Source organism: Cavia porcellus, unplaced genomic scaffold (assembly GCF_034190915.1).
Source record: "Cavia porcellus strain 051 isolate PalLab524CR breed Dunkin Hartley unplaced genomic scaffold, mCavPor4.1 scaffold_17, whole genome shotgun sequence".
NCBI lineage: Eukaryota > Metazoa > Chordata > Mammalia > Rodentia > Caviidae > Cavia > Cavia porcellus.
In genome coordinates this window covers 5,734,762-5,759,927 of record NW_026947500.1, presented here as the reverse complement: position 1 = coordinate 5,759,927, position 25,166 = coordinate 5,734,762, and the positions used below count along the sequence as shown (strand labels likewise).

The 25,166-nt window shown below is 37.5% G+C and overlaps 1 protein-coding gene across 1 annotated transcript in view; it reads left to right on the top strand.

Annotated features, from left to right (window-relative positions):
• Positions 1–25,166, top strand: part of Spata16 (spermatogenesis associated 16) — a 232,622-nt gene that overhangs the window by 174,126 nt on the left and 33,330 nt on the right. Inside the window, exons 6-7 of the mRNA XM_003467560.2 lie at positions 9,646–9,793; positions 24,827–24,973. Of these exons, the coding sequence (XP_003467608.1) occupies positions 9,646–9,793; positions 24,827–24,973 (295 nt within the window). The remainder of the gene's footprint in view (positions 1–9,645; positions 9,794–24,826; positions 24,974–25,166) is intronic.

Sequence of the window (25,166 nt, the reverse complement as noted above, 5' to 3'; positions counted from 1 at the left end):
CAGGCAAGGTAGCTATTTATCCCTGTGATACCCTTTGATGATTCATTTTAAGTCATCAAGAATAAAAGCTCTGTAGCATCCTAAAAAGTCTGGAGGTTGCTGAAACCCACACTTATAATTCTGAGTTTCTATCAGCTGGTGTTTCCCTAATGCAAGCTGAAAATTATTCAGGGTCTTTAGAACAAGAACATAATTTAAATTCTATTTATAAATTATACATGCTTTGCCACTGCATAAGCTAAATGAACCTAAGAATATTAGAACTCAGGCTTCCCTACCATAAAGGCTTTCATTTAATTTTTGTAATTTTTTTCTTTGACATGGGCACGCAAGTTGGTAGTGTATCTAAATGTAATGAGAAACCAATGGACAAAGCCCCACAAGAATACAATGCAAACATGTACTAATGAAAAGTAAAAGCTGAAAAAAAGAAAAAACTAGTCTTACTTGTAACCAGCAGGTGTAAATGATGAATATTCTGTGTCATGTTAAGATCGTTTTGCAGAGGATGTTGATATGGTTATAATTTAATGTGGTACATTTGTTCCTGTAGTATTAGAGTGAAATTCTAGTTGTCCTTGGAGTCAGGGATAAGATATAATAGAAAAAGAAAATAAGAAATTAGTGTTTGATTTTTTTTTCCTTACAAGAATTTACAAACAAAAGAATGAAAAATTGTTCAGATTAGGAGAAAACATTAACTTAGGAAATGTAACCTCTCCTTTCACTTCCATCTCTAACTTTGTGACCTCAGGTGAACCACCAGAACTCACACAGCCTCACTTTCCTTAATTATAAAGCATAGCAGTTAGGCAATGATGTTTTAGACACCTTCTGTCTTCAGTGTTGTGTTGAAAGAACATAGAATAAATTTTTACCACAAAATATAAATGATTAAAAATGCAATGCTGCGGACATTTTAGGTTTTAATTGAAACATCATTTATAACCAAATCTCTAACCCTAATCCTAACCAGACTCTTTAGGGTAAATATTTATACATACAAATTTTTATGTGAATATATGCGTATATACATATTCTAATATTCTATAGTGCTCACACTAAAAAATTAAAATATTTATTATGACTTGTTAGATAAGAATTACAAAGTAAAGGATTTAAAGAGCTTATATAAATCTATTTACCTTGGTATGAATAACCTGGTCATATAATATTTAGTGATTTCCAGACATAGAAAATAAAATTTAAATATCTCACTTAAATTCATGAAGATATCTTTAACTTTCACATCACTGAGCTGACAGACATATTAGTGAACTATGCAAATACTCCCTTATGTTAGAGAAATATAAACTTATGAATGTTTCATAAAAGATCTCCCAATAAAGACAAACTAATATTTCAGAATTAAAATATAACTACTGAGGCAGAGACAAACAATCCTTTATTACATTATTGGAAAAAATATCGATTCTGGCAACTGCATAAATGATAGTTAATGTAAAGTCTCATAGTAAGATATTTAGATACTGGAAAACATGGTAGTAACTCTCAAGGTAAAATATTTAGAAAAATCTGTTTTTATGGTCTCTCAGATCTTCTGAATTAAACCAATATTTATTTATAGAGATTAAATCTGAAAAATATTGTTTATAAAATTTTATCCTCCCATCGTCTACTAAATTATACCACCTTTGAACATTTTATCATTATTAATATAATTGCAAAGGATTACACTAATCACCAAAGACTGAAGGTATCCATCTCAATCAGTTAGTTTCAAGTAAAGTAAATTCCCTTTGAACTTATAACATTTACACTGAAAATAAAATAACAAAACCATAAATAATGTTGAATCACTAGTATTCACTTACCTGAATGGATATAATGAAGATTAAAGGAAATAGCACAAATAAAAGCATTTATCACAATGCTTTTACTTTACATTTTTATAATACGTTAAGGCTTAGTAGATAAAAATGGATATGAGAGAAATTCAAATTTTCATTTATTATTATTTATATATTAGGACAGACTAATTGATGATACAACACACAACCCCAAAATTCAGTAACTCAAGAGACTAAAATTTCATTCTCCCTCACACTGGAGATCAATATAGTGGGTGTCTCCGATTGGCTCTCCTGCTGTTAGGGCTTATATCTACAAGTCCTCCCACAGCTTCATATGCCATAGGTGAGGCTGTGGCCGCTGACTGGGTTATGAGCGTTTATAGCTGATTTGCTATTAAGAGTGAGATCTGGTCAGGAGAGGTGGGTCCCTGGGGACACGGCCTGGCTCTGTCTCTCCCCTATTCCTCTCTTGATCTCTCTCTGCTTTCTGCTGCATACCATGAACTGTTCCTCCTGTGCCATGGCCCTCTGACACGCTGCCCTGCCTTGGAGCCAGCCAACTATGGACTGAAACTTCTACAAACTGTGAGCCAAATAAAACTTTCCTCCTTTAAAATGGTGTCAGTATTGAAGCTCAGTGATGAGAAAGCAACTTAAGACACCTTCTCTGCTGTAATCAGCAATTTGTGAACCCAAAAAGCTTCCGTCTCTCTGCACATCCTGGGAGTCCTCTTTCTTCAGGCAGCTGATAGGGAAAGAAAATGAACCATACTAAGTAGGGTTTCTAGGGCAGACAGAAAAAGTTTATGTCACCCATGCCCAAACTGTCAGCCCAGATCCGTGACAAGCACAAGAGTCTGGAAAATCCCTGGGTGTATTGCCAAGAAGGTGAAATCAGTCTGTTGAAGAGACATCTGCACTTCTGTTGAAGTAGTCAGCTTTTAGTTGCTGGGACAAAAGTACCTGATACAACTTAACAGGAGAAATTTTTGTCCATGATCAACTGGCAGAAAAGCATAGCAAATGAAAGCTGCTTAACACATGGCCCCACAGAAGCAGAGCACAAGGAAAAAACCAGAAAGGATGGGAACAGGGTCCAGATGTTGTCCCCAAGGTCATGACCCCCATAAAGTATGTTTTGCTGATTTCTTAAGCATCTGGCAAACTAGTCAAGCTGACAATCAAGATTAACCATCTCACCCATTTTTTTTTTTTTTTTTTTTTTGTACTGGGAGTCAAACTCATGACCTTGTGCTTATCGGGCAGGCCCTTGGGCCACTGAGCTAAATTCCCCAGCCAACACCCATTTTCATTGCTGTACTATTAACAGTGCAATAGGCACAGAAGCAATGCAAGTGTCTGTTAATGAGTGGTTAAGGAAAGTGTGTGAACTTACAATGGCATCCCAATCGAGCATTAAAAAAATGGAATCCTGCCTTCTATAAAAACATGGATGGAACTAGAGATTATTATGTTAAGAAAAATACAAGTGCTGCAGGACCCCACTCATACTTGGATTATTAAAAAAAAGTTAATCTGATGGAAATTGAAAGTAGAGGCCTGGGGATTTAGCTCGATGGCTTAAGCACCTACTTGGCAAGTGTGAGGTCCTAAGTTCAATCCCCGGCACCAACAAAAAAAGAAACAAAGAGTGGTGGTTACTAGAAGCTGAAGAGAGTAGCAAAGAAACTTGCAGATAGACTAGAGAAAGGTTGATAAGTGAGTACGAAGTTGCAATTAGGTGAAAGTAAGAAATTCTAGTGTGCTATTGTATTTTTATATTGAATATTTTTTAAAGCTGGAAATAAGAATACTGAATGATTTTACTATAAATAACTGATGAAGATTTGAGGCAACATAGAACTTTAAACTGAAGAAGCATCGTATGGTGTTCAATTAATTATAAACACTTTTCTGCTTTGATATAGTCACTAAAAAATCAACTTACATTACCAAATCAGTATCATCACAGAATAAAAATCTGATTTTTTTAAACTGTAAACCAAAATAGTGAAAAATACTCTGTATTTTACTAAACTACAGAGACTACATTTTTTGCTAGATTGCTTTATGACTGAGGTATTCAACCATGTATTGACAATGCTGAAAAACATATAGTAATGATATAGGGGGATGAAACTCCCAACCTACTATGTAAGAGTTCATGTTCTCTAAAATTGAAGAATGAATTTTAGGAACAATGGAGGTTAAGAGTGGAAATATTCATAGAGAGAAAGAAAGCTTTTGTCTGAGAGAAAGACAGAGGGGGTCCCGTGTGGGTTGGCAAGGACTCTGTATTTTCCAGGGACTTTTATAGAGCAAAATCATGAGGTTCAATGGCCCAAAGGTGAGGAAAATGGGAATTTGCAAAGTGACATAAAGTGGAACAGAATGTGATCAACCAATAAGATTAATTGCTCAGGTAAAATTGATTAAATTAGGAGCAAATGGGGAAGTGAGTCACATCAGTGACTCTTCTTCTAGGGGGTTGCGATGGTGACTCCTGGTTTCTCAAGGTGATCCAGACTTAATCCCTAAGGATTATATATAAGGATTGCGTTTATTTTTCCTTCTGTCCTGAGATCTGGCCCACAGCAAGAGGTGTGTGTCCCCTCCAAGGTCATCAGACATTCGTTCCTCTGTGTGGGCTTCTTTAAGGGCCTAGCCCTGTGTGACTGCCTAGAATATTTCTAACTAGCTCAGCTGCCTGGAACAGTAATATTCTTTTCCCTTACAAGGGCAATGTGAGACAGTTTCAAAGACTCAAAACTATATCAAGAAAAGACATAAAAACATTTTTTCTGGATCTTGTAAAAGGATATTTTGTAATCTCTTTTCTCCTATATATTGTGATATTTCTTCTTGGGACTATAATCACTTCCTTTGAGAAATCATCTCCATGGAGAATTCAATTTTTATCCATGTATTATATGCATACTATTCACTCACTTCCTTACACATCTTCAGGATGGAGAGAAAGAGCCTCAAAAGAACTGTCATTACCTCTCAGGGGAGACCGAGGGAGTCAGCTGTCCCGTGCATACTTCCTGCATGGAAAGCCCCAAAGAAGGCCTGCGTGTCTGCCTGAGCACTGAGCCAAGGAAGAGTGGAACATTTTCAAAGAGCTCTGGGGCATGCGTCTTGCCATCCCTGCTATAAGATAGCTTAGTGAAGCTACCCTGCCTGCAGTTACATCAGCTGCCAGCCATTGGAAAGAAATGAGATAGAGAGAATGCTTTCTCCCAGTCTGGCCTGACAGGGATTATGTTAATATCTTTCTGGAAACAAACAGGATGGCTAACATCATCACTAAAGTTTTCATCTAAAATTTAAGACAAAATCCTCTCCTCTAAGAGATCAGAGAGACCAACAGAAAAGCTCTTTAGCCAAAAGCTGTTATGGGCTCAATTAGGTTCCCTTTCCTCAAAATGTGGACCCTGAAGTACTGACCCTGCACCTCAGATTAAGACCATATTTGGAGAAAGGGTGTTTACAAAAGCAACCAAGTCAAAATGAGCTCTTTATGGTGGGTTTTAACAGTATAACTGATGTCTTTAGAAAAGGAGGAGTCAGGACATAGAACACACAGAAGAAAGACCACATGAAAACACGGGCAGAAGACAGCTGCCAACCCACCACAGACAAGGTGTCAGAAGAAACCAATTCTGCAGACAGTGTGGATCTTAGACTTTTAATCTCCAAAACTCTGAGAAAATACACTTCTGCCACTCAGTCTGTGGTACTCTTTCATGGCAGCCCTAAAAAGTGAGTACAAGAACCCATAACCCAAGGAGCCACTGAAGTCAGACCTTGACTTTAACACTAAGGTCTGGACCAGCTTTCCTCCTCACCCATCACTCCACTCGATTGCTTGCTGTCCCAAAACTGGTTAAAGCAGTGAACATAAGCAGGCTCCACAGTAGAGGAGTTCTTTCTTCTACTCTATGTACAGGGTGTTTATTTTTGGTGAAGGACTGGTACCTGGCGCCTAAACACCATATATGAGCTTTCAATCTGCATCTCTGATTTCCCAACCTGCTGCCTCTACTGTTCACGTCAGCCTTTCAGAATAGGCATGTACCTCTGCAGTCAGATCCCACCGCAGATTCACAACCTGTTGCTGACTCTGAGTGGTGGTCCTGCATTTGGTCTCACAACTCTATCCTTCATTCTCTTTCAATTTCTTGAACTTGGAAAGGACAGTGTAACAGACTGTCTTAGTTACTTTTTACTCATTGCTGAGACAAAATACCTGAAGCCCAAAGTTGGGAAAGGAAAGGTTTATTTCTTACAGTTTTTGGAGGTTTCAGTCCACACTCAGTTGGCTCCAAGGCAGGCAGACATGGCTGGGCCGTGGTTCATGGCAGCCGCAAACAGGAACCAGCAAAGAGCAAGACACACCTTCTTCTTGCCATTACATCACATCCTGGCTCTACCCCTATGTGGGTGGAGCACTGACACCATCAATCCAAGCACTAGACAATGAACCATCACAAATGCACAGTGCAAACTCATGAGGTCTGGGGACGCAGACATAAACCATGACATTCCACCCCTGACCCCCAGGACTCATGTACATCCTTTATACAAAAGACATTTAGACCACCTCCAAGAGTTGCCAAAGTCCTAACAGCTTCAGCATTGCTGAAAAGTCCAAGTCCCAAGTCTCCTCCAAGGTCTATGACAAACTCTTAACTGTAACCCCTATACAAATGAAACAAGGTTAAACATTCCTGAAATGCAAAGGCACAAGGTAAACATTACCATTCCAAAAGTTACAAGCAGGGGAATATAAAGCATTGGAAACAAAGCAAGTCCAACATTCAGTAGGACAAACATTAAGTCCTAGAGTTCCATGCTCAGCATCTGAAGCAATCTGGTTGCAAGCTCCAAAAGGCTTGGGTGATTCCACCCCCAGGGTACTTCCAGTGATTTTAACTCCCACAGCTTTTTTCTTAAATCCTCTCTGCTTGCTTTTGCAGCTTTCCTTGGATCATCCACGTTCCTGGCTTTTTCAAACTTCTGGGGTCTCCACTGCACCTTTGGCTTCACCCTTGCATCTTCACAAATTGCCCTCTCAGGGGCACACTGCTTGGCCAGCCAGGCCCTTTGCAATCGAGGGGGAAGCCATCTTACCCTCAGAGTTTGTGCATTTTCCTTGCACCTAAAATCAGCACCTTGTGGATGCTGCCAAGGTCTGCTGCCAGCTGAAGCAGTAGCCAGGCTTTTCTCTCTTTTGGCTGTAGTGGTCAGTTGCCTGGATCGCAGGGCTCTGTTTGCAGGATTGTGAGAAAAAGCTTCTCTACATTGCCGCCATTCTGCAACCTCATGTGGCCGCTGTCACCATTCTGAAACATGATGCTCTACAGCTTTTCCCTCTGAGCAAATTTTTTCACCTCTGCTGTGAGGCTGCACAGGGTGGGGATCCGATTCCTGGGATGCCCCGGGGCCATCTTTCTTATCTCTCTGTTTCCCATCAAGAATCAAAATCTCAACTCTGTCTTTACAATCCACAGCCTTTCTGGAATTTTCCTTCTGGCCAAACTCACAGCATTTTAAATTATCCTGCTGGGCTCTTTGCTCCTGATTTGAAACATATATCTGGCTGAAAGCCCCCAACAATAGCCATGCCACAGCCTCAATGTTTGTTTGCTTTTTAATTTCTTTTTCAAGATTAATCAGTCCATTGCTCTTTGTCTCAGTCTCAGGCAAAGTCTCTGGGCAGGAGCAAAATGCAGACAAACTTTCTGCCAAGCCATAACACATATCATGTAGAGTCCAACAACCAATGCAGTCCTTCTTCCCAGCAGAAACCTCCCAAGCCTGGTCTTTACCATGAGGCTTTCTATCATCAGCCTTCTGGTCTCCTGAGCTCTGACCAGACTCTCCTCTGCAGAACAGCCTAAGCTGCTCCAGCTCTGTGCACCCAGGCAACATGTCTGAACCTTTCCAAACTCCAGTAACAAGCCATTTCCAAAGCCTCTTGAAAAACATGGTCAGGTATAGTCACAGCAAACGACCTCACTCCTGGTACCAAATTTTGTCTTAGTTACTTTTTACTCATTGCTGAGACAAAATACCTGAAGCCCAAAGTTGGGAAAGGAAAGGTTTATTTCTTACAGTTTTTGGAGGTTTCAGTCTACATTCAGTTGGCTCCAAGGCAGGCAGACATGGCTGGGCCGCGGTTCATGGTGGCTGCAAACAGCAAACAGAAACCAGCAAAGAGCAAGACACACCTTCTTCCTGCCATTACATCACATCGTGGCTCTGCCCCTATGTGGGTGGAGCACTGACACCATCAATCCAAGCACTAGACAATGAACCATCACAAATGCACAGTGCAAACTCATGAGGCCTGGGGGACACAGACATAAACCATGACACAGGCAATGTCAATTTTGTCATTCAGCACTTCAGAAACTCATTGATGCTGGGCAGAGTGGCACACCCCTATAATGCCAGCATTCTGGGAGGGCAAGGCAGGAGGAGTAATTGTAATGCAGTCATGGAAATTTATCCACCTAATGAGATCCAGGGTGAGATTAGCATGAAGGCCCTGGGCTCCATTCCCAGAACCTTGAAAGAAAAATGAGCAGGAGGAGGAAGAGGAAAAGGAGGTGGAGGAAGTGGAGGAGGAGGAGGAGAACTAGGAGGAGGAGGAGGAGGGCAAGTAAAGAAACTATTGAAATTCACTCAGCAATATTTTCTGCATTAATTTTACATAATTTTCTAATGCTAGTCTCAGAAAAAAGAGGACTCTGGTTCCACAAAATGCTTACTAAGATATTTTTATAGAGAACAGATGATTGTAGAGGCCATTTGAAGTCACTGAGAAATAGACCAGGCAATAAATAAGTTAAATTAGCAACTCCTCATTGCTTTTAACCTCAACAAGAAATGTTTGCAAAATACTGTTAATAATATAAATTGTTGTCTGTTAAATGTTCTTTATTTCTCTCTATTTAAAAAACTCATATTACTATTTTTTTTCCTATGGGTTGTTGGTACTCTTAGTTGTCAGGGAAAATTTTTATTCCTATAAATAAACATAAATTTTTAATGAACATGATTTTATGCCATTTTCAGAAAAATGAAATAAGTATAGACACAATTTATTTCACAACCAATGCTTGCTATAAGGGAAAGTTTCAGAAAAGAATAAATTTCTTTCAAAACTTTACATAACTTTCATTTTTGGTCCATTCCAAATAGCAATCAGTGGTCTTACTTCAAACAGGAAGCTCAGGTTGATGGCAGTGTTTTACCAAGAATGGTACATTTAAGGAAATGCTTAAAAAGCCGAATCCACCCTAACTCTTACTTGTGATCTGGAGGGAAGAAAGGTTTGCCGAGAAGAAGCTTTTGAGAAACATTTTTATTCCAAAAAGATTTTCTAGGATTGCATGATTTTTATAGAAAATACTTAAATTCAGAAAGTTCAATAGGTATATTTAAAGAAAACAGTTTTTGCATAAATTGCCCACCAGTTTGTTAATCTGTTAATCTGTAAGTTAAATATAACATTGAACTTAGAATTTGATTTTCTGAGGGGCATCTTTAAAAATGACACCTTGAAGAACAGAATCTCAAGCACAATGTAGTGGCACCTATTTACAAACTTTCTTCATGTAATTGGATTTCTTAATATGAAATAGTATTTCCAGAAATAATTAAAATTTTGTTTTAATGAACATTTAAAACCAAAATATGCTGTCTTTGTAGTACAGTATATAGATTTCTAAATCATTCCAAAATGTACTTTTTTTTTTTTTACATTCTCAAAAAATCCTGTACTGGTATTGATGTAAATAAGCTGTTTGCTTCCTCTCAGGCTATGATTGAAGAGGCCATCACCAGAACTGAATCTTTCTCAGTTATGTACACGCCATGTGCAACAAAAATAAGTGCTGACAAAACAGAAAAAGTAAAAGAAGTGTTCATGAAAACTCACCCTTCATATGCAGAGTACATCTATACAGGTAAGATTCGGTAACTGCAAGTTATCAGCTGCTGCTTTATTTCCACTGAAACAAACACAGGCTTCTCGTATTTGATTTGTTATTTCTGTTTTAGGGTTCTGTTGTTATAATCTGATGAGTAGCAATGAAAAGCTATTTTTAGAGTTTTAAGTAAGGCTAGGGTTGTAGTCAGGGGTTGTACACAGAGAACAAATAGGATTAGGACATGGAATTTACAATATTTTTATAATGGTCACCAGAAGTTAACACAGGAAAATGCAGGAAATCTATCCGCAACACCAAAGACATAGATTATTTAGTCAAGAGCCTAAACCCCATGGCAATGTCCCACATGAGTCCAGATAAAAACCCAGAGCTCAGGACAATGCCTCCCATGAGTCCAACTGGAGGTCCAGAGCCCACAAGAAGGACTCACGCCAGTCTCTTTTATGGATCCATGCCGAGAAGACCCAAGGGTCAGCAGTGGAAGCCAGAAAGTCTATGCCAGCAGGATGAAGGAGCTGTGCTAGTGGGATGAGGGTTCTATGCTGGAGCCGAGAAGTCACACTCACAACAAAGACCAGGGCTATCCTGAAAGGCATCACAGCCGTCCTCAGCAACACGGAGGCCCCAAGCCCCTCCAACAAAAAGCACAGTCAGGTACATGCCAGGAAGCAGCATGACGAGTACTTCCTGGAGTCCAAGCAGTACATGTCTTCCCCTCCGGAGCCAGGAAGCAATGCTCGATGTGAGGACCAGAGCTTCTCCAGGAGAACCAGTGGCTCAAACAGCAACTCATGGGAGAATCCACAATGCCTCAATGCAACAACGCATTAATGCCTCAACACCTTAATAACCTCCTTCTCCGTCTCCACCTATTTATCCTGGCAACCCTCCTCAGGTGGAGCATCTTCGCTCGGTGCATGCTGATGTAATCCAGCTGGCGTTAAGTTGGCCATCAGTTCTCAATCCATAACAGCTAGCCTTAGATGTATGATGTTCCTTATACCTGCAGGTTTCTATAATTTAGAAAGCTAAGGTCTGAAACAAAATGAGGGAAAGACCTATGGGAAGTGTCAGCTTTCTCTCTGTTATCAGTACACCAGCAATGGACAGAAGATGGATTTTTTTCTGTGTCCCTATTTCTACTTCCTTCCACCACTTATCTCCTCTCTCAGAACTCTCTTTCCTGATAATATTGAATCTCTGGTATCCAAATGAGATCCAGATGCCAGGAGTACCAGAAGGGACACACACTGATACCTGTTTTCCTATTTTTGTCTTAAGAAGTAACTAAATGAAGAACCACACAACAGTGACTATCATGCTAGGAAAAACCTCTAAATGCACACACTAATGACTTCACAATCTCCTACTAAGGCTCTTTCACCCCTTTTTTTCAAATCTTAGGGGACTAAGCCATTGACTTATAGAACTAATAACATCCTCTATAAATAATCACCTTTAAAGTATCAGATACTCTCTGTCTTGCTACTCCTATGATTTATGAGGTAAAATGATTTGCCCTAGAAAACAACAATTATAAAAGAAGACAGTGTTCCCCAAGATACACAGCAGATTGGACGTGGATTTGAACCCATGTCTTTGCCATGGAGCTGCCCTGTCTCCATGTGACAGAGATTAAATTTAGGTCCTATGGAGTCTTTTCTCCATGATGTCTCAAATTCTTCAGAGGGAAGATACTAAATAAATTCAGCTAGTAATGAATAATAAATCCCTAGGGAACAAAGGGACCTTGAGAACAGAGCAAAAAGTAATAATGCATATGGTAATGACCACTGATGACGACTTCTTTAGTTTGATCATTTTAGCAGAAATTAGATAACACTTCCTCAGAACTCACAGTTTTGCTCATTGCTACAATTTTTTATTGTTTTGTTAGTAATATTTAAGTAGTTTATTGAATGGGGGGCCCACTAATAGAATTATCAAGAAATAAGTCCAGTTAGCTCTTTCGACTTCTACTCTGCTATCCGTTAGTAATGAAGGAGTCGTTGAGATCTCCACTTTGCCAATTTCTCTTCTGGTAGAATGAGTTTAGTTATATTTAACCCACTTCAAAGAGAAATCGTGACGATTAATTAAGGCTTAGGAAGCACTGTTGCTACTGAGAGTTTAAAAACAATAACATTAATGAGCTAGACTCATGTCTCGTGTAACTCCATCAAACCTGTTATCAAGATGAATTATGATCTGCTGGCAAGAGCAAGACAATTCACACTAAAGGATCTTATACTTTGGAAGAGAAGATAATTATAAGTTACTAATTATTGTTTTCTATTATTTTATAATTAGTAATTGCCAGAGTATGACAGTGTGACATGAGAACCTTAGAGGGAAGACACAGCTTCTGGAAGGGGAATGGAAGGTAGAAAAAGCAGCCTAGAATTTAAATTGCTCTGGAATGGGTAAGGTTGTTTTCTCTATGGAAACAGAGCTTTGACATCAAGCTACTGAAGGGGTGACATTATTTGCCCCTGTTGTAAATAATGAAAGGATTTCCCCGAACCACCTTCTGGGATGAAGGCAGAAGAATAATGACTAGTTATCTGCGCAGTTTTAGAGGTGTGGCTGGAGAAGTGAGTCATAAAACAAAATCAGAACTACAAGAGTAGTTTTCTTGAACTTCTCAAAAATCAAGATTCTTCTTTTATCACCTTTGTAGGTCACAAATTCTCATGCAATCAGGGTGACTGCACAGTGATATAGTGATACCTGTACGTAAACACAACTCCACATAAAATGTGCACAAGTTCTTGCTCACTCAACTCTACTGACTGAATAAACATCTTTTCCTGTGCAATCAGCTGCATCCCCAAAGATACTCAGAATTTGTACACATATTTTTCTCCCTCAGCTTCACTCTTCCATAAACAGCTCCAGATGAACGCTCTCTCAAACATCTTTGTATCCACCCGCTGGAATGTAATGAAGAATTCAGAAGAGATTCCAATAAGCCTCAGGAGATAAAATAGAATTACAAAGGAGAGCACGGTGGAGCATCCTGAATTACCACCACCACGGGAGGCTAGGGTGGGAAGGTTGCAAGTTCAAGCCCAGCCTGGGCAGCTTGGCAATTTAGAAAAACCATCCCTGAAAATGAAGAGCAAATCCTGGGTTCAATCACTGATATCACACAGGAAGGAAGGAAGGAAGGAAGGAAGGAAGGAAAAGGAAGAAACAAGGGGCTGGGGATTTAGCTCAGTGGCATAAGGACCTGCCTTGTAAGCAGGCAGTCGTGAGTTCAATCTCAGGTACCAATTAAGAAAGAAAGAAAGAAAGAAAGAAAGAAAGCTTTCACTGCAGCAAGGGAAATGGAGCTCATATGTGAGAATATCTAATTTATTTAAATCACATAAATAAACCCCCACTAGTCATAGGTCATATACCTATTACTCAAGTATCTTGGATGGGGAATTTACCTATCAAAGTTTCCCTGAAGAAGTGGTTACTATCATTAAAACTTGGAGGCTACCACATTTAATTCTGCCAGTGGAAGCTGGCAAACAAAACACCAGCTGAGAAACCCTGCCCAGCTCCAGGTCACCTTCACTCAGTCTACTGAGGACCCAGTGCGAAGTTCCCAGGTGACCACGCCCACAGCCCAGCTGTGCCTGGCAGGGGTGGCGGTCATGAGCAAGGAGAGGTTCACTATGCAGTGTGTTCTCTCTAGCCAGCTGGTAGTGCACACTCAGTCTGTTAGGGATTTCCACATGAAAAACAGATGCCGAGGGGGAAAATTACAAAGTTAACTCATTTTGAAATTTAGATCCAAATTTTTAAATGTTTTGTCATAATGAGCCAACCAAATTGGAAATTGGTTATCCAGTGATTTATCATAAGCCTCATTCATCCTCAGCAATAGTTACTAAGATTGCTCTTGTAATTTCTATAAGACTGAAGAAGAGAGGTTGAAATTCAAATTTGTCTTGTAGGATACTTTGGATTTTATATGCTTCTGTGCATTGTTTTCTATTTCAGGGATGTGTGAGGCCCACCAAAATCTTAAAGTCTTATTATTATAGAGGTGTATTATATTATGCTTCATGAAGAAAAAAAATAATTGACTTTTTATATTACAGCTATCCATTTTTCTTATTTAAGGAAAAATCTACTTTGATTCATGCAGAGTAGTCAGGGTATATAAAACAAATAATAATTCACCAGCCACAGAATTATTACATTTTCATTTATACAGATTTCGCTTGTGATTTTTATTCATATATTCTAGTGAAATAATGCAATTTTGCATAGTTCCTATTCTTGGATGGTTGTATTTTAATAATAATAAAGTAATGCAATAAGCATATCCCATCTCCTTTTGATGAAAATATCAAGATTTATTTGCTAAATAAATAAATAACCAGTAATGGATCTGTGTTTAGTAATGTTCAATAGGAAAGTTTTCCAGGTCAGATATCAATTACTTTAACACTCAGGTGGAGTCATATCTTCGCTCTCCAGTGAAATTTAACTCCCAAGAGTAAATATGTATGTTCAGAGGAATAATATATTGTTTTAAAACAGACCTTTAAAAATTGATTTTCACTGAAATTTATAACTTTGTTCTTGTTCAGCCATCATTTAGTAGTAAGAATAATACATTCTTATGTTCTCTAAACCCTGAAGTTAAAATTCCTCATTTTGTTCTTTTTTCCTCTAAATTATATGACTCTATCATGATCAAGAGTTTTCCTCTTTATAACTAACTATCTCATATGGAAAAGTTATAGAATGAAAGAGACAGCACCCACAGTATTATTAGGAAAATATATTCAGGTTAGTTACCAAGATGATAAATCAGTTCATATTTATAGCACAGAATTCTTTATATTATCAGACAAGCATTCCTGTAGTCTAAAAAAAAAAAAAAGGAAGTCCCCTACATATGGGACTGTAATCACTGCTTTAAGTATTAAAATGTTGGTCTTCTCAATGAAGTGTGCCATTCATTGCATCAGTGTATTTAATGGAAGTAGATACAACAGCATCTAGCAGTTTGCTTGTCCTTTGCAGTAAACATGATAGCATTTGTTTCCTTCTGGCCTTCAAGCGGTCTCTCCTGAACATCCTTGGAACTCTGAAGGCTCCTACTCTGAATCCACCCAAATCCAATTGGTATTACTCTTAAAGAAACGTTAGTCAGCAATTCAAAAGTAAATAGAAATAATATACTTACTGCAGTCTTTGAAGAACATCCAGAGGGTTGGGGTAGGGAGGAGCTGGAATGATCAAAAAGCAGAAAACTGTTATGAGTATTATACCCATAGTGCTCAGAAAAACCTTGAAAAGTGCAGACACACATAAACAAACACCCATTACAGTGCCCCTCAGACACACCTTGTTCACTATTAAATTCTAGTCCCAAAAGTTATCCCCTCATGGATAGATGAGCCCCTCCAGGAACAAAATTGTGTCCTTTCTAGTTTCTCAGGTTATTAGCTATTGCCAGCTACCCCAATCTGTGTGACAAAGCCCACAGACCATTATCAAACAAGCATGGGAGTGGTGAGGTGAGCGCTGGAATCTTAGTCTGAATCCTTTTCCAATGTTGTGCAATGTAGGTACTCTATGATATTATATTTCATCATTAGGCACTGTAGTCTAACAAATTATGCAGCTGAGCATTCAAATCCCTAAAGATTGAATTCATAAGCATATAAAACAATGTCTCTACTTTCTCAATTTTAAATTAAATTTTAAAATTAAATTAATTTTTACTTTAAAGTCAATTACGCATGCAATTAGAATTTTTATTTTATAGTGTTATCATTTTAAAATTTTATTTATCTAGATTTGCATATGCAGCGTATGAGTTCTGTCTATTTCTCCTGAAATGCTTGGCTCACAATTAATCTCTACCTTAAGGGCGAGAGTGTTTCTTGATGACTTTGCAGTCCACAGATGATCATTGCACTTTCCAGCTAAATTAGAGCCCCATTCAACTTACTGGGGTTTTTTTTTTTTTTTGGATTTGGTTTGGTTTTCCTTTTGTTTGTTTTCTTTTAAAAAACAACCTCATTGTGAAGCACCACACACACATTAGAATGCATTGAACAATGCTCAGCTTCCTAGTAGTTATGGATTGGCAGGTAGTAGAGAATAAATTCTGCACCCCAGCAATGGGGGTGAGGTGGAGGTGATTAAACTAATCTCCCTTCCAGTGGTTAAGGTCACTGGCACTCATTAAGGTCAATCTCATGACCATAGATGCAACAATCCTGAACAAAATGTTACTTTACTAATGATAAGCAAAAAGAATAAACTTTCATGAACAATTGCGTTTATAACCGGAAGATAAGGCTGTTTTTATATTTGAAGACCAGTCAGTAGTGGTCTTCTGGTAGTGAGGCTGGTAGTGAGGCTGCCTTGATCGCCTGCTCACCTCCATCGCTGAAGTGAAGATCCTACTCTTCACCTTCCTCAACTCTGGAGCCCTTTGTTTCAGCTCAGAAAATGCTCTAGGAAACAGCAGCACCAAACACTGAGATCACCCCATTCAGTATCTTTCCTCACACCTCTGCTAATAATTCTTCATCATCATATTACTTCTTTAATGTTTTTAGAACCATCTACTTTCCATATTTCTTCTAAAGTTTATGCTGTGTTCAGAAAGAGAGTTAGTCTGAATGGTTCTGATATGATAAGAACCAGAAGCGCCTATTTTTTTCATGTTGCAATGTTTCAAATTTTCTGAAAATTATAAACAATAGCATAAGGAACACTTCCATAATTACCACCTCATTAGGAAATACAACTCTAAAAGTACAATTGAAATTTTCAAAGGTTTTCCTAACCTCCCTCCTCCTATTCAGTATCATGAATTTAATGTCTGTGGTGCTTTATTTGCCTTGTGATAAAATTTTCATTAATAAAATTTACCATTTGAGACAGTTTTAAGCATATAGCTCAGTGGCGTCCGATATATTCTCTGCTGCACAGTTATCATAACAAGACTGATGTCTCCAGAACTTCTTCATCTTCCCCAACTGAAAGACTAAGCACGAACTCCTCACATCCCCTCCGCTCCCCAGCCCCTGAAACTACCCTTCTACTTTCTGTCACTATGAATTTCACTATTCTAGATACCTCACAGAGATAGAATCACATAGTATTTGCCCACGTGCAAATATTATACACCAGGAATATATATATATATATATATATATATATATATATTCTTCTCATCTACCATTGGAAATGAGTTGCTTCCACCCTTTGGCTAATTTGAATAATGTTGCTGTGAACATAGGCATGCAAATACCTGTTCCAGTCCCTGATTTCAGTTATCTTTAATGTATACACAGAAATGGGATAACTGAATTAATTTTTGAAGTAATAGCCACATCATTTTCCATTTTGGCCATGTCATTTTACTTTCCTATTTGCACTATTTTGATTCAGTAATAATCTAATAATATCATAAAAATGGCATCATCAAGATATATCTTATTTTATGACCTTCCCCCAACTGTAAAAATTAATAATTCTCAATTCTGAAGCTGTCATTTTTCCTAAATAAAGGGATCATTCTTCCCAGAAATTCTATGTGAACTATTTTTATGTGTTTTACATACCAACTGTAATATTTTAAAGATTCCATATTATTTATAAATATTCTGACCTAGTAGTTGATCCCCCATATAAAGAATCTTTGGTTTTAGAAGGTAGGGAGCACAGCTCAAGAGATAGATGGAGGTGTAGAATACAAGGATTTATATAAATTAAATGTCTACAGATGGGGCTGTCTTCAGGTACAGCTGCTCGTATCTCTTATTGCTATATTTTCATAGTCAGCTTTATTCTGAAGGTTTACCTGGTACCATCGTCTCAACTGCCAGATCTTTAAATATAATGGCAAAGGCCAAAATGTCATTACAGATCACAAATCACACTGCCCCTAGGAACACCCCTAGGGTGTCTCTTCAACACAATTCTTTAAGCTCACTTTCTCTTTCACATTGGCCTAAATTGCATTATATGCTTATGGTTGAGCCAGTAAGTGGAGTCAACAGAATGCCATAGACTGAATTATTTAAGTCAACTGGGCTTCATGGGGTGGGGGTAGAGAAAATTTTCCACAAAGATAAAAGGAGACAGAGGAAATGCATGTTAGGTAGCCAACAAACCAATGATTATTCCAGCTCTTATATAGTGCAATAAAAGAGTTTATTGAAATGATACCAGCGTTGCGCTACTTCACCATTAGCGAGTCTAATAAGTATTGAAAGGAATTGCGATATTTGTATTGTCTCAAATCTATTTTGTGAAGGGGAATTAAAGAACTTCAATATGATAAAACACAGAATAAAGATCCAATACAGTTGATTAAACATCACATTTTGGAATCAATAAGAATTCTAAATGAACTAGAAATGAACTGTGTATTAAAAAAAATCCTGCAGAATTATTTGTCTTTTTGAGTTTTTATATAGGTTATGAAAACTTTAATATACAAAATCGGTCTCAGAGGAGTACCAGAAATCTGAAGGATTCTTATAATGAAAATCAGTTTTTCCACTTGCATCTATAACTCAGACATTATAATGAAGGTCAAAAGGAACATATAATTTTTTTACACAGAGATTCATTATACATATAGCTATCTCATATATCACATGTAAAAATCAAAATATACTATGTTTTCTCAAGTAGAAAGCATTATTTATGAGGGAGAGCAGTAATGATAACTTAGCTCCAAAGTTGCTGCCTTTTGCTATTTTCTTGCTGATGTGAATTTGTGGATAACTTCCAAGAAAGATGTATTGGCATTAAAGAGAGTACAAGATAAAACTCAGAAATGACTGAGAAAGAGGTAATGACAAAGTGTCGGCATTATGCAGCTCCTGGAGAGGCTAAACTCTGCAACTGATCAGTAAGAAGAAGTCGTATAAAACTTACATGGTCCCATCTCACACTGAACAATTGGGACCTTTAGAAATGAGATTTTGTTCTAGCCCAAAATGTCAGAACATTTTGTTAGGGACAAAGGGCACGGAAATGACATGGACACCAGAAAATAGAGAAGGAAGGAAAGCCGTAGGAAGGCAGAGTGCTAGGACACTAATACATTTGTATATTTTAAAGAATTTTTAAATGCTTATGATTTTTCTTTTTTTAAAAAAAATTGCTTTAAAATGTTTTTTCACAATCTGTTGACTGAGATTATAATTAGGTGTCCAATGGAAAATGCTGATGATAATGAAATTTATATCTCATAATTTACATGAATTTGTAAAAATGTAGAAAGCTCAAATCTTGTTTTGTGAATATTTTAACGTCTTAACAAACACAGCTACTCCCACATATAAATGAATCTGTTTATCTATAATCAATATTCCATGTTTTTGAAGATCTTTTTGGTGCTGCCAATGGTTTCACTAAACCAGACTGCATTAATGCAATCATCTTTTGTGACTAAGAGTCCACGTTCTTTTTTCAGAAAGCAACATGAAGCAGATATACAGCCTCACTATGAAACTAATTATTCCCTCCCACTAAAACTACTGTGTTCATCTGGGTATCTTCTCCCCTCTTTCCCACGGCGGATTATTTTACTTCACTCACCTTTCATAACACAGATAGAACCCATTTTGGATTTAGGTAAAATGAAGAACAAAGGCTATATGACAAAAAGTTGTAAGTTCTATTAGTGACAAAATAAGTCATATTTCAGGAACTGTGGACACTTATTAGTTTTGACTCTTTTGTTGTTTTATTCTCTGCTGGATCATTAAGTTTGCTTCTAGATCCCATTTAAGCATGAATTGAGCATCGGTTAGGTGCTTAAGGCATTAACATAACTAAATTGTGATCTCAGAAGGATCAAAATTTAAGACAGCCGCTGTGGAAAAGGAGATTAACTCCGGAGTGAATAGTCCAGATAGCTTTTAAGAATTGGAAGACAGAAAACTAAACTATTCTGCAGACTCCTCATGGACAAAGTGAGACTTACTCTAGGAACATTTGGATGGCAGGAATAAAGTGAGGAAAGGAAAAAAGGGGATAAAAGGTGCATGTGAGTTAAAAAAAAATCACAGAAGTTCAGAGATAGGCTAAACATAGGCTGCACAGATTAATGTAATCAACAGAAGCAATGGTGAGTATTTTATACTCAGAAAAATAACATGAAAAGTAACGACCGTGAGGAAGATGCACACAGCTGAGAGCCTTGAGTTCAGATCATAAAAGGAGAAATCACTGAGTTCCCCAAGGATGTGGGATGGTGATGTTCCAGAAATGTTCATCTGGTCATAGAGATATACTGGCATCACACAATACTTACCAGTCCAGTGGTTGGGAAGTTCTTTCTGAAATTAAGATATTATGTGAGTAGAAACTTTACCAAGAAGATAGTAACAATAATGCAAAGAAGTTGATATGGGATGAATTACAAAAGGCAGATTTAATTAGTTGTTGAGACTCATTGTCTCAAATTTGTTTCAAAATTTGGGACTCAAATGTTTAAGTATAAAGGAAAAAAATGTCAATAAGGGCTTCAAATTTTAAGCCAGCAAAATTGAATGAAGAATGTGTGTCTTCATCCACAATAAGCTGCTGAACATAAGGGAAAAGGAAAATTGTAGAATATAAAAATCACTTTTGAGGAACCAATTTGCTCTATTTGAAATAACTGTTGAAATGGTGAACAAATAGTGATAGTCCCTAGGTATTTGTAAATATGTGTTTGAGCTTAGTGAAAATTTGCAGATGGAACACTCTCTTTGGCACCCAATGCTTTAAAAACAATGTTTAGAAATAATAGCTGAAACCTCAGAAATACAGAAAGAACATCAGTGAAGCAGAGACAATTTGGGGTACTGAGAAGTGGCAGAAAGAGAGAGAGAGAGAGACAGAGACAGAGACAGAGACAGAGAGACAGAGACAGAGACAGAGAGAGAGAGAAGAGCAACAACTGAACTCCAAAGTAGTGATTTCTTTAGCAGAGGGTATGGAGAGCCCTTCCTGGACCTCATCTCTATCCAGGAAGTTTACATTTGTAATCCCATGGAAAAGTTATTGGAATTGTAGTGAATAAATTCCAATCTAGCACTTCCAGTGCAACCCACAGTGAGAATAAAGACACTAAGACATATTTATAGTTATGGGGACCCAAGGGTTCCTAAATCTGGCCAGGATGAAGGTTAATCCAAATAAAGGGGCTTTGAGCCGAGGCCTAACCTGGATTTTACCAATTGATAAAGCAGACAGTGGCTTGAGGATGGATGACTGTGAGAATGATGGGAAGTACATGAGTACCCTAAGCTGGGCTCGGTAGAAGGCCTGAAAGCACCTCTGCAACATGCAGAGAAAGAATACGCAAAAAGACTAATCTGCGTAACACAATCTGCACCTAATGTTTTTGGGAGGATACTTCAGTTCTGAAATGTAAACTTTTCCTCCCTGAAAGGCACAGCCTCTTATTTGGAGGCTGGACTCCAGCTGACAGCCCTGAAGTGCTGACTGTACCCCACTGGCTCAACCAGGTTTTGGAGAGTCATGGGGGTGGGGAAATAGACTATGGCCTGGCTACAGTTATGCCTGGGTGCCTCAGCTACCCCTATTTACACTGCTTAAAGTCAACTGAAGGAAAAGGAAATGGCTTAGCCAGCTCTGTGCATATCAGTACATGGAGACAGGGCCGGGGTTTATCCAAAAGGGAGACAATTGCTCTTTTTGAAGGAGGTTTCCAGATGGTCCTCCACAAGAGAGGACCAATAGTGCAGATACTGAAGATCTTAAACAACTTGCAGACTAGCCAGTTGTCTATTCCAGGCTTCAAGGCACAATAAAATATTAAGGGAAATTTAGCTCTTTTGGAAAAAACCAGACATCTTTCATGGGGTAGGGGGTGAAATGGAAAGATTACAGTTTTGCAAAAAATGTAATAACAATCTGCCTTTGATATAATTTTTAGAGCTTTTGCTTTACTAATGGCTAAAAACTTAGAACCATGTCATACCCAAAAACTGACTTTTTAATAATAGATTTAGCCATAGTCATCTAAATTTCATTTACAAATGCAATAAATTGTAAAGGAAAGCATTAATGGACTATTCCTCCCAAATTTTCTTGACAGGAGTGAAAGAGATATTTTAAAAATGAATTCCACTTTTCTACCAAAGGACAATATAATCTGATTAACTTTTATATCCATCAGAAGCACAAGGCTTTTTGGACGTAGGTAGAGGTTTATGAACACAAAATTGAGGACAATTAGCACTCAAATTAATGTTACATGAGATTCAACATCTGGTAAGTGTGTTGTCATTTTGGGTCATAGACCACCTGCTAGGCTAGATGTTCATTCAACTGCAATTTGCTCTGCATATAAATGGAAGAAAAATGATACTTCAAATTCTTTTCTTCTAAATCTAATGGTATGTATCTTAGGGACCTCTCACATTTTAGTACATCACTTGTAAATCTAATAATAAATACTTAAAAGATAAAATGTATAAAATCAAAAGGAAAAGAAAATACTTATATTTTTACAGGCATTTTTACCTGTATTACTATTTGTCTCTTCTTCAACAAATATTCAGGGACAAGAAGAGGACAACCTCTTAAACTCTTCATGTTATCTATATAATAGAGTCCTCAAGCATCTGGCCTGATGGCAATAGTGCTACACCAGGAAACACTGAATCTCAAAACTGACTCACTTGCTTTTTCACACAATCCAGTGTTTGAATAAGTCAGGAGAACTGGGAAATGCTTATCTTATTAATACTTCACCAAAATAGTATTAGCTCAGAAACAGATGATATTTGTGATAATATTTTATAGATTTTAAAAGTAAAGAAACATTTTACATTTTTTAATCAAAACACAGAAATCACATTTTTGCATTGTTCACAGAAAGTAAGTCATCCTTTTTAAAAGATATTTTGTGAAGCACACACCAACTAAAGCATTTAATACTGAAATCTGAATCTTAAAGTGCCTAAAAATTACTCCATTTGAGAACTCTCAAACATTAGTTGTACTTTCTTGGATAAGAGAATATTCACCTTCTATTAATTTATGATTTCACATTTCTCATGGAAGGGCATATATACCAAGGACACAATTTCATAAATAATAAAGACACAGTTGTGGAACATCAAACTTACAGACCTCTATAGCAAGTTAAATATCAAATGGACTCTCCGTATGCTCCTGCTGGCTGTCACATAAACTCCCTGCTAAATTCAGTCAGCCTTGACTGCTTTGGTACAGTTGCTTTTCTGACTTTCAGTCCTGGTGACTATTAGCTCATTGTGTGTTCTTGGATATCTGTCATCTCTTGAAGCTTCAGTTTCACCACCAGTAAGGTGGGAATAATGGTATTGCATGCCCCCATTGTTGCTGAGTAAATATGATAATTCTGATAAAACATATGTGGCACAGAATGCAGATAAATATCAACTATCATTACCATTAAGTCAGGGCAACCTACTCCTAAGGGACTGAAGAAAGAGCAAAGGATGCTTCGTATGATTTTGTCCTGTGTTTAGATTTAAACAGTATTCTCTGGCAATTTAATTCTTTAAGTAGTTCCTATATATTTTCATTCTCTTTTTAAGAGACACATACTATGTACTCTAGCAAAGTCTACTTGAGAGCTTATTGCAGTGTTTTCTAAACTGTGCTTTGAAAAATTGGGAGTGAAGAGGCTTCAGGAGAGTCTGCAGGGATGGGAATGGGTGGTCGATGTCCCAGCCTCCAAATAGGGCAGCTCTACTTTACATCAGCCTTAAACATGAGATCTCTCAGCAAGTTTATGTTGTCCACATGTTTCACAGATAAAAAACAAAGATGGGGGCAGAAGTTGGATGAAAACACCCATCTATTACTTTTGAGAGAAATATTACAGATGAATAATGAAGGCTGTATCTTTCTGAATGATTACCATGAGTTTTGATTCTATATTAAAATTGACCTTTAAACAGATCATAATTCAAAGATGTTTGAAATTTCACCTTTTCCCTCTCCAACATTATTAATTAAACAGGTAGGGCTTATTAAATCTCTCTGTTCATCTTCCTTCATTTGAGAAGTCTTTTATAATAAAACAAGCCTTGTTGCTCAAAATGGAAATGAAGTAGGTGAACCTGACCTTCAGGATCCCACGGTTGACATTTGTTCCCACCCCAAAAGTAATGCAGAGCTGAGCAATTCCAAAGCAATGTGCACGGGGTAGACCCATCTGCGCATCAGATAGGTTGCTTGGGTGTAAATCCTGTTTTTCCCACTTTCAAGCTGTATTAAGCCAGTATTTTCTTCCTATGACCCTTAACTTCTTTCTCATAGAATGGGAGTCATAGCCCCACTCATAAAGACAGTCACACAAAACTCCTAGAACATTAGCAGGTAGAAAATAAATATTCAATAAACATAAACAACTTTTTTGATCATTAGGAGTGTTTGCTTCAGAAATATTTTTGTAGTGCTTGAATTATTTTGAAGTTTAATTACAGTAGTCAGTGCATTTATCACTTGAAATTTCTTTCACTAACTACAGGAACAATAATAACTAAATTAATTCACCTTGTACTTTAATTTCTCTTCCGTTTTATATAACAGTATTTCCTTATATTTTAATAACATAAAAATCAAATCCTCTCTAATAGAGGTACAGAGAAAATATTAAACCTGTAAACTGGTCCTATATGTCCATATTTTGAGGATGAAAAGTTGACCACAAAATGTAGTCATATTTTATCACTATGCTTTGTGTATGCATTAATTACCAAGGAAAATATAAACAGTAATATATGTCTGATATATTATCTATGTGGCTTTTTGATACACATAATTTTATTTTGTTCCTTTAATGTTTGTTTTTACCATTTTTCCAAGGACCATCCCTAAATTCTAGGGGTAGAAGTTCATGAATATAAGACTGTAAAGACTGTAATGGAGGTTCTAGCTTTTTTTCTTTTGTTTTGTACCAGGAACTGAATTCATGACCTCACACTTGCCAGACAGGTGGTGTGCTGCTGAGTTACACCCCCAACTATTCTTAGCTCTTTTTCTGTCATATTTCAGATCTTTATGCACTCCACGTGCTGCCTCAGACAGCAGAATGGTCACCCTTTCCTCCTCAACAATATCTCTTGACGCTTGGCTTCAAAAACAAAGAAGATGGAAAATTTTTGGAAAAATTATCAAGTAGGAAGCTACCAACATTTACAGGTAAGTCACTTGGATTTCTTACTGTGTTTCAGTACAAGTTACAAACTGTGCATTACTCATCAATTCTTATTATCAAGGGCTCCATGTACAGTAGGACCTATGCCACCAAAAATGTTTCGTTACAATTTACTCCTTCTAATCTTTGTGGGTTAGTCAACAATACCTAGAATCTTGATTCCCGGAAATCTTTTCC